This window comes from Vigna umbellata, chromosome 8, assembly GCF_029865625.1.
Source record: "Vigna umbellata cultivar VRB3 chromosome 8, Vumbellata_1.0, whole genome shotgun sequence".
NCBI lineage: Eukaryota > Viridiplantae > Streptophyta > Magnoliopsida > Fabales > Fabaceae > Vigna > Vigna umbellata.
The window spans coordinates 46,884,769-46,895,706 of record NC_142172.1 but is presented as its reverse complement, the minus strand read 5'-3'; the positions used below and the strand labels follow the sequence as shown (position 1 = coordinate 46,895,706).

Sequence of the window (10,938 nt, the reverse complement as noted above, 5' to 3'; positions counted from 1 at the left end):
ATCAAGTCATTTGAGTTGATTTTATGGTGAGATGACAAATAAACTGGTATTTTTTTCTCTCTTAATATGTTCAATTTCTTTTAATAAAGAACATTTAAATTCAAAATTCGAAGACCTGTGAATTATGGACCTATCACGCTTCCCCTGTGCCACTCTGATTTGTAGTTGAATGCTTGTTTAATTTTTTTTGTTACTAATATCCTTGTTATTTTATCTCTGCTTGAAGAATGGGCTTTGGCGAGGTCCAAATTTATTTTGGAAAATACGGAAGAAGAAAAGATAAGAGTGTTTCATCTGCAACTCCAACATTTTCATCTGCACCTCCCATTTCCTAAAATATTCCTAATTAAGGAGATAGTTATGCGGTAATTAGTTGTTTATTGACGAATTATGTGTAACATTGAAACCCTCCACTCGCATTTCGCCTATCAGCAAATGCACCCAGCACCCCATTTCTCTACACCCCATTTCCTTGCACTCCATTTCATTTCCTTTATTTTCATTAAGTGTATTCCAATGTGCAGTGAGGAGAGGGTCTTTACGTTTTTACTTTTATTTTGGTGTCAAATCTTCTTCTTCTCTTGTGTATTTTGCATTTCAGTAGATTAGATCAAAGTAGGTAGATTATATAAGATGGAAGGACCGTAGCATAAAGGAGTGAAGAGACAAAAGGGCAGAGCTCATCCTCTTTCTCTCCGCTTTACAACTTATATACAGTGAGTGATACAAGACAGACAGAAACAGGGTTGTTAAGAATTGGAGGTGGTGTTTCGAGGGAGGCAGGCTTGGCGTTTGGAGGTGGTGAAGAAAAAAATACAGGAAGATATATACTTCGGATATGAAAATCCGAAAGAGGAGATTCGGATCTGGATACCCGATGCAGTCTTTGTCCGGACGTCGACATTCGATGGGAAAAAATTGTTTTTCGGTTGTCAGTTGATGGGAACTTTTTTTTTTGTCGCATTTGGAAATGCGATGCATATGTTTTTAAATTTATACTTGTTGGAAGTCCCATGTCGACTAGAGATAAGGTCAATTTATAATATATAAGTGAGGTGCAAACCTTACCCTACAAGCCGGTTTTGTGGGGTTGAGTTAGGCTTAAAACACACCTTCTAATATGGTATCAGAGCCAGGTTAGTGCCTATCCTAGCGAGTTCTAAGTGGGCATTCTATTCTTCTATTCCACCCGCAATCGGGCCGCTATTGGACCACCCAATTTCTACTATCACGCACGAGATGTCTATACCTCGGCGTGATCTGGAAATCAAAGAAACAAACCACCGTTTCCAAATCTTCTTCTGAAGCTGATACAGGTCTTTGGCTTCATTAACCTGTGAATTACAATGGCTGCAATATCTTTTAAAAGATTTGCATATACCGTGCCCGAAACCTTATTCTGTTTACTGTGACAACAACTCTGCTATTCACATTGCCAAGAATCCCACCTTTCATGAACGAACAAAGCATATTGATATAGACTGTCATGTCACTCGACAAAAGCTTCAAGATGGTCTCATCAAACTTCTGCATGTTTCCTCTACCAGTCAAGTTGCAGATGTTTTCACTAAATCTCTTTATCCTTCTCCTTTCAATATGGTCATTTCCAAGCTAAACATGCATAACATTCATGTTCATCTTGAGGGGGGATGATAGAGTTATTATGGCCGTTCGTCCTCATCTGGTGGTTGCCGCTCGTCTTATCGCTCGACAGGTACGATCGTCATCGTGCCTGTCAGTCGTACCGTTCGTTAATGACCATCTCTGTCGCTCACACTGCTCGACAGGAACGCTCGTCCTCGTGACTGTCGCTCACACTGCTCGACAGGAACGCTCGTCCGAGTGCCTGTCGCTCACACTACTCGACAGGAACGCTCGTCCTTTGCTCTGTCGTTCGTTCCTTTTCGTTTTGTTTCCGTTTGACTTCTTTTTATCGATCGTTCCCTTTTAGGACGTTCGGTCTAGGAAGCCTTTCATTGTTTTCTTTTCTTCCTGTATATATACCTTTACCTTATTGTATTTTTAGCAATTTTCTTCAATACAATTCTTTTCTTCTTTGCTCTCTGGTTCTCTTTTTCTCTTTTCTCTGTTTTCTTACATGGTATCAGTAGACAAATACTTTTCTCATGGCTTTCTCCAATTCTACCACTGATTATCTTTCCAATCCTGCCAACCCTCTATTGTTTCTGCATCCCGGTGAGAATCCCGCTCTTATTCTTGTTACTCCTCTTCTTTCTGACAACAACTATCAACAATGGCGTCATGATATGCTCGTTGCTCTGTGTCAACACTCAATTTCGTCCGGGTAACTAATTAAATAAATAATGTTTAAATTTATTTGATCTTGTTTATTTTATTTGATTTTATGTTATTCCAATTTTATTTCATTGTACTCACTTTATTTTGTTATTTTGATTCATTTTGTTTTATTTTATCTTTTAGATTTTTATTCTTTTGTATTCTCATTTTTATTTTGTTATTTTAATTTGTTTTAATTTGTTATTTAGTGTTATTTTCTTTTGTCATTTTAATATTTCTTTACTTTAACTAACTTGTCCAACGTATAAAAATAAGCAAAAAAAAATGGAACACGGATTAGGCAAAGTCAGCTTTCTGAAATCGGTCCTTTCCTCTACGTTATCTCCCATTTTTGGGATGCAAATCCTTGCACAGACCTACTCTACCTCTAGCTGGATTACTACAAAAATGAAAAGAACTTCTCTGAATGGCTGGATTGTAGAGTGGTTGCAGATGACTTTAGCCTGTGAAAGGGAAAAGAGGATTCAAAAAAATGATTCTGTTCAGAAGCTAAGAGCTCATTCCTCCATGAGGCCCAACCACAAGAAAAAGCCTCCCTCTCGTACAGAGGAGGGATCAACAGAGAGAACCCACTCATTCCCCTCTCACAAAAACTTGGATTCACTGGCGAGGAGTCACGATTCGTGGTGGTGAACCTGGGAAAGGGTGAACCTCATTCGAAGGGAGAAGAACGAGAGGGTGAGATCAGAGCAGACCACGGGAGAGGGGATTCTCCTTCAAGGGCTTCTAAGAACTGAGAAAGAGGAGAAAAACGAGAGATGAGATTTGGACCGAAAAAGAAAATGAAAAAGAAACAATACAGAGAAGGTGGCAACAATAGGTATGTCATCTAGTTTACTATGTTATTTGGTGGCGGTTCGGATTAATGTGAATGTTTGAAATGTATTTAACTGGTTGGGACTATATAATGTGTGATTGATATGTTTGATAATTAATATTACACCTCTTTATCCTCGATTACTCTTCTCATTGGTCAATTCATGCTATCTTTGTATCCTCCCTTTATGTTGCTTCATCACCCTTACATCCTTTTGTTTCATCCATCAAGCAATCATTCGAAACCAATATTTCTTGAACCTTCAACCAGAGAGCATCAACATCCATAAGAAACTTACGAGAATAGAGAAAAATGAAAGCTAATGATCAAAACACTCTTTTCAGAATCAGATTCAAGGTTTCTTTCGTTTTCAGTTGAATGAAAATACAAGGCAGTATCTACTCTCATCCTCGTCAATTTCGTCCATCTTCAGCCGACCATCCATTTTCATCTCCAAACACCCATCCTCATTTTGCCTCCACCGTGACCCAATCACGCCTCATCTTCTTCTCCCATTTTTATCTCCCAACTTCAAACTCAATTTCAAGTTCATCTCTTCAACCTGCAAATTGATATTCCTCACACTCATATGCACCCAACACACTAGTAATTTTTCAATTCCAGTAGGCAAAGCAACCAAACCAAAAAAATGAATGAGTGAAAAGAGAGGGGAGAATGTTTCGGTGGTGATGCTGGAGATGAAAGAACCCTTAGAAGAGGGAAGGAAAAAAAGGGAGTGGTGGCGTCGGTGGAGAGACAGAAGATACTTTAGCGGAGGCGGCGGCCCGTGTGTAGGTACGGCGGAAGTGAAACCCCTCCCTGGGTGGTCGGATCGAGGCGCGGCGTGGCGTGGTTCTGGTCCGGAGAGGCAGTGACGCGGGGGCTCAATTCCGGCAGTGAGCGGCGATGCTTCAGGCCGTGACTCGCGGCGGCCAGTTCCGGTGACGACGAACGGCATCGTCGGCGACGCCCTAGGCCGCGGCTCTTGATGACGGGTCAGTGGGGAAGATAAACGAGAGAGAGGAGGCAGTGGCGCCGCGGTTGGCAGTGATTCCGGTGGTGCCTGAGGTCGCCGCCGACGCCGAGACCGGTCGTGGGCGGTTCGCGTTGGTTGGTTCGAAGCAGTAGCAGCGTGGTGTTTGGTTCGGTCGGAGAAAGAGATCCTGGGTCTCTGATATGTTGATTGTGAACGTAAAGAGAGTTTGAAGTTGGGAAACCCCTATTTTTCTGATTTGGGTTAAGGAGCTTTGGGCCTAGGTCGTGGGCTGCCCTCTTCCTTTCTATTTGGATCCCTGCTCCCATTCTACGCCCCTGTTTTTTATCCCTACACACTTATGTTTATTGGGTCGCTTTTTTTTTCCTGCCACATTCACAACTCCATTTACACCCCTTGCGTTTGGGCTTAAGCCTTTTTGCCAGTAATAAGAATAAAAAAGGGAATTGGGCCTTAGCACACTATTTCGGGATGCACCTCTAGTTTCATCTTTACACCCTTGTTAGATACAAAGTTAAAAAAGGGGTTTGGGCCCAAACTAAAGAACCTCAATTTCACTCCACACCTCTGGCTTTTATCTCTGTACCTCTATTCATGTTGGGCTTTTCTCTTGCTTTATTTTTTATGCTTTTGTTTTCTTTTAGTTAGTTTTTATTGCATGTAACCCCTTGTATGATAGCCCACACCCCTTTGTTTTATTTATATCTATTAGACTTGTTTGTTTCGTTCTCCATAAAAATTATAAAAAAAAAATATTAAAATTATAAATATTTTAAATTAACAAAAAATATGTTTTAAAGGTTAAGCACATGTGTGATGGCTCGCATCGTCCTTGTGCTAAAAACCTTTTCTTCTTTCTCAAATAAAAATACAAAAATATATTTTAAAGGTTAGACACGTGTGTGATCGCTCGCATCGTCCTCGTGCTAAAAACCTTTTCTTCGTCCTTTATAAAAAATACAAAAATATATTTTAAAGGTTAGGCACGTGTGTGATCGCTCGCATCGTCCTCGTGCTAAAAACCTTTTCTCCTTTTTATAAAAAATATAAAAAAATACAAAAATATATTTTAAAGGTTAAGTACAGGTGTGATCGCTCGCATCGTCCTTGTGCTAACAACCTTTTTCTTCTTTCTCAAATAAAATTATAAAAATATGTTTTAAAGGTTAAGCACATGTGTGATCGCTCGCATCGTCCTTGTGCTAAAAACCTTTTCTTCTTTCTCAAATAAAATTACAAAAATATGCTTTTAAGGTTAAGCGCATGTGTGATCGCTCGCATCGTCCTTGTGCTAAAAACATTTTCACCTTTTTCTCAAAAGATACAAAAAACTGTAAAATCTTCAAAAACTAAAAACATCAACACTTTCAAGCAAACAAACAGTCTTTCTGCCAGAACTACGTGTTTCTTGATTCTCCATCAAAAGTGGAGATACGTAGGAGCAAGGTTAGCCCTTGTCAGGTTCACTTCCCAAAAATCCAAAAATCATTTCAAAACAAATTTTCAAACAATTTCCAAACAAATCTCTCAAACAGATTCGAAAGAACTACGTAACCCTGATTTCTCATTCTGAATGAGAATACGTAGGAGCAAGGTCAATCCTTGTCGGGCCCAAAAAACTAAAAAATATATTTTGTTTATTTATAATTTTATTTTAGGGGGTAGTTAAACATTTTGAAAACCACATCATATTCGTGCATTTAGTTAAAGGTACTGCCTTAAGGCAGGCGTTGTAGGGTGTTAATACTTTCCCTACACGTAACCGACTCCCGAACCTAGAATCTGGTTCTTGTAGACCACGCTTTATCATTTTATGGTTTTTCCGCAGTTTTCCATAATAAACTATGGTGGCGACTCCAAATCTCTTTTTCAAAACCCGTTTCTTTTTTGGATCGTCGTCCCGTCGCGATTCCGGTTGCGACACTCTGGAAACCAAGAATAAAGAAAAATTTGTTCTTGGCACTATCCCTTGCCCTGCTGCTGATGATATTCTTCACGAAGCCTGGAAACGTTGTAACAAGATGGTGATTTCATGGCTGACACGATCCATGACGCTTCCTATTAAACAATCTGTTATGTGGATGGAATCTGCCTATGAAATTTGGATTGATCTTCTTCAACGTTTTTCTCATGGTGATAAGTTTCGTATTGCTGATCTTCAAGAAGCCATTCATTCTTGCAAACAAGGTGATTCCACTGTATCTCAGTATTATACTCGTCTTCAAATAATTTGGAAAGAGCTTTCTCTATATCAAACCATTCTTGTATGTACCTGTCATTCTCCTTGCAATTGTGGATTGTTAATCAAGATTCAACAAGATCGTAATGATGATTCTATAATCAAGTTTCTCCGTGGGTTAAACGATGAATTCTCTTCTGTACGTTCTCAAATCATGCTAATGGAACCCATGCCAAATCTTACCAAAACCTTTTCTTTGATTCTTCAACAAGAACGTGAATTTCATAATTCGTCCTCACAAACTCCACAAGATTCTATGGCCAATTTCAATTCTTACGATCCTCAACACAAGCCTTATAAGACTGATCGTTCTGGTACTTTTTCTGGTCGTGGACGAGGACGCAATATTAAATTTGGTGGTCGTTCTAAGTACTGTGATCATTGCAAAAGAACTAATCATACTTCTGATAATTGCTGGTTCAAATATGGCCTTCCTCAAGGTTATAAACCCGTCATCAAACCTCATTTAGCTATCTCCAATTCTTCTGCCAACATGACTAATGGTGATTCACACACCTCCACTGATACTTCTAATGATGATTCTTCTGCTGATAAAACTCAACCTCAATACACTTTTTCTCAAGATCAGTATAACGCCATTCTTGGTTTATTGAAACAATCTCAATCTCCTACTACTAGGGAGGCCAGTGTTAATCAATGCACTCCACAGTCATCAGGTTCTTTTTCTTCATTTAATCTTTCTTCTTGGATTATAGATAGTGGCGCTACTTATCATATATGTTCTTCTAAATTTCTTTTTCATTCCTTACATCCCATTACTCCTATTTCAATACGCTTACCAAATCACAGTTTTGTTACTACTGAATTTTCTGGCACTATCATTTTAGGCAATTTGATTTTACATAATACTCTTTTTGTTCCTAACTTCTCTGTTCATCTTATTTCTATTTCCAAATTATTACATTCAAATAATTTCTTCATTGTTTTTCATCAAGATAGTTGTCTCATTGTGCAGATGAATACTTACCAGACGATTGGAGTAGCTAAGAAATACAAGGGTCTTTTTTATCTTCTTAGTAATAATGTCACAACTACTTCTGAATTGAATATTTCTCATTCTGCTTTTCATAACAGTTCTAATGATTCTTGTAATTTGTGGCATATGAAACTTGGACATCCTTCAAATAAAGTTCTTCAAAGTTTAGCCTCTCAATATACTGATATTTCCTTTCAATCTTTTGATGCTTGTGACGCCTGTGCTTTTGCTAAACAAAAACGTCTTCAATTTTCTGTTAGCAAAACTAAATCTTCTTGTTTCTTTCATCTAATTCATGTTGATATTTGGGGTCCCCTCTCTATTTCTTCTATTGATGGATACAAATATTTTTTAACTATAGTTGATGACTATAGCCGTTTTACATGGATTCTTCTTTTAAAACAAAAATCTGATGTTAAAAACTTACTTCAAAAATTTATTCTCTTAACTGAAAATCAGTTTTCCTGTAAACTTAAAATTCTAAGGTCTGACAATGGCAAAGAATTTTTTCTTAATGACTTTTACTCTACTAAAGGTATTTTTCATGAAACCTCTTGTGTTGCTACTCCTCAACAAAATGGCATTGTTGAAAGGAAACATCAACATATTCTTAATGTTTGTCGTTCTCTACTTTTTCAGTCTAAAGTTCCTAATATTTTCTGGTCTTATGCTGTCAAACTTGCCATTCACATCATCAATAGACTTCCAACAATACTTCGCACCTCCAGATCCGATGGTGCTGTGTATTGTTTCGCTTTTCAATTTCTGTGTATTTTTTTTGCAGTGTGTTTTAAAGAAATGATTAGTAAAAATGGTCCAAAGTTGATAGAGAATCACATATGTTGTGAGGTTGCAATGATAATTTGGGACAGAGAGAGATGGATGGAGGGAATGGAGTGTAGTGATATGAGTGAAGAATGTGGTGGTGGTGTTTATGTTGGAAGGGTAAAAGAAGAAAAGATAATAAGAAGAAATTGTGAAAATGTAACATATTTGGGAGGTCGGGGTAGGGGTAGTCTACTTAGGTTCATGGCTGAGCAGAGCTTGTGAGAAAGATAAAAAAAGAGAAGAGAGAATTGTATAGCCAAAGACCAAGCCAACCCTTTACAGGCGCACACCAACTCTTTGAAACTTTTCTTTAATTTATATTCAATTTGTATAGATAAAAAAAAGAAACTTCAATCCTCATTATGACTAAAGTTAAATCACAGGCTTATGTACTTCCATCGTGCTGTGCGAGAGAAGGGAGAGCAAATGGTGGTACCGTGCGTGAGAAAGGAAAGCATACGTGAGGGTGCTATGCGAGAGAGAATCAGCAAATGACATCCGACACACAAATCCTAAAACATATTTTAATTAAGGGCATCCTAAAACATTTTAATTAGGGACTAAATATATATTTTAGCAAAGTTTGGAGGTGCAGTGCAGGGTGCAGGATGAAAGGGTTGAAGGAAGATGATAAAACACTCAAAAGATAAACATAAAAAAAGACTAACAGACAAATAAACTTCTGAACTCAAAATAACCCAACCCAACTAAATAAAATATTGAGCCCTGAACTAGCTTAACTCAAAAACAAAATATTCACAATGGTAGGAATCATAATAAATATATGTGAATAAAATTTCTAATGAACAATAAATCTACATTTTCAATGGATATTTATTAATAATATATAAATATTTTGATTACTCATGTATAAGTATTTCAATTATTGGTTTGTTTATTAACCTAATAGGATTATTATAATATTAATTCATGAATATTATTATAATATGATATCATATTTTATTATTTATAAATCATCTACAATAATAGTTATTTAATTTTTTTGTATAAATTAATAAAAGATATTCCTCTTCTATAATACTTTCAACTACCCCTTTTTTTCACTAGCCCCTAACTTTCCATACAAAAAGTGTAAATATAAATATAATAGTTATTTAATTTTTTTTGTATAAATTAATAAAAGATATTCCTCTTCTATAATACTTTCAACTACCCCTTTTTTCACTAGCCCCTAACTTTCCATACAAAAAGTGTAAATATAAATAAATTATTCCAATTTAAACTACTCGTGTTTTGGATTCTCACTTAGCTTTTATTATTTGTAAGTTGTCCGCAGTAACAATTATTTAATTTTTATATAATTTAATGATAATAAAAGATATTATTTTAAACAATTTAAGAGACAAAATTATCTTTCAATAAATTATTGTTATAAAAAACAGAAAACAATTGTTATAGAAAAAATATAATGGGTATCAATCAATTTATTTTTTGTATAAATAACGATGGGTTATTTTAAATTTGAAATAATTGTTTCAAAACAATTTATTTTACATTATTTATTTAATAAACAAAATGAATTTGATTATTAAAGTAGGTATAAAATATTCATGTTAAATTTATGATGTGAACATATAAGAATAGTCTTTTAGGAGATAAGGATGAAGCATAAGACTAATTTTAGTTTTTTAGTCTTGTATATATTATAGATGTATATATAGACTTCTATCTACTTTAACTTTTAAGTGTATGGCGCTTTATTGATAAAAGCATTATCTTTTTTTCTAATATTTGTATAACTGTAAAAGTTTATAAATATTTTTTCTTATAACTATTTTAGTTTATTGATATATGATTTATCCTAAATGTTATAGCAAATATCAACTATTTAAAAATAAATTGATTATAAAAAAAATACTTATTAAAGATGTTTTTGAAATTTATAAGGAAATAAATAATAAGTTTATTTCAATTTAGTTGGTTTTTTTTAATAATCTAAAATGATAAAAATTTTATAATTATAAAACTAAATAAGTAGTTGTATTGTAAATATATACAAAAGTATATTGATATATGATTAGCAAATATAAACTATTTAAAATTAAACTAATTATAAAAAAATACTTATTAAAGATAAAGTATATTCATATATAAAAATATATATTCATATATATAAAAACTCTTATCAGAGCCAGGTTTCGATCCTGGGACCTGTGGGTTATGGGCCCACCACGCTTCCGCTGCGCCACTCTGATTTGTTGGTATGTATAATAGTCTTTTTATTTTGATCCTTGTTTTTACTTTGAAAAATGGGCTTTGGTGAGACCCAAATTTATTTTAGAAAGTACGGAGACAGAAAAGATAAAGATTCAAAGAAGACCCAAATTGCTACAAATTTATTCTCATAAAAAAAATAAAAAGGGTGTTTCATTTTGTCCCTCTAACCCTTTCGTACCTCCAAACTATAATAAAATATCAATTTTGTCCTTAATTAAAAATGCATTTATTTTGTAAAAAACTAAAAAAAATTGATCAAAGATTCTTAAATAGTTTCAGTTCAAAGTGTTTGACCTTCCATCTCCAACTTTTAGAAAAAATCAACTTTTAATTTTAATAAATATATATTTATTTAATTTTTTCTCATTGCAATCATTTTATGAATTTATAATTTAATTAGATAATTTTTAATGGTTAAAAATAAGTTTTATGAACTTTTTAAATTTAATATAAAATATTAAAGAAAGTATGCGATGTTAATATGCAATCTAACGATTTGAATGTTT

At 34.9% G+C, this 10,938-nt stretch overlaps 1 protein-coding gene and 1 non-coding gene across 2 annotated transcripts; one reads left to right on the top strand and one right to left on the bottom strand.

The window, feature by feature from the left end:
• Positions 1-3,262: 3,262 nt before the first annotated feature.
• LOC148194833 (uncharacterized) lies at positions 3,263-7,339 on the top strand (the record flags this gene model as incomplete). The annotated part of the gene is made up of 1 exon (XM_088096376.1): positions 3,263-7,339. A coding segment is annotated over exon 1 (1,365 nt), but the record flags the coding sequence as incomplete, so codon positions are not given.
• Positions 7,340-10,338: 2,999 nt separating this feature from the next.
• TRNAM-CAU (transfer RNA methionine (anticodon CAU)) lies at positions 10,339-10,410 on the bottom strand. The gene has a single exon. It is a non-coding gene; the product is annotated as a tRNA-Met (tRNA).
• Positions 10,411-10,938: the final 528 nt, after the last annotated feature.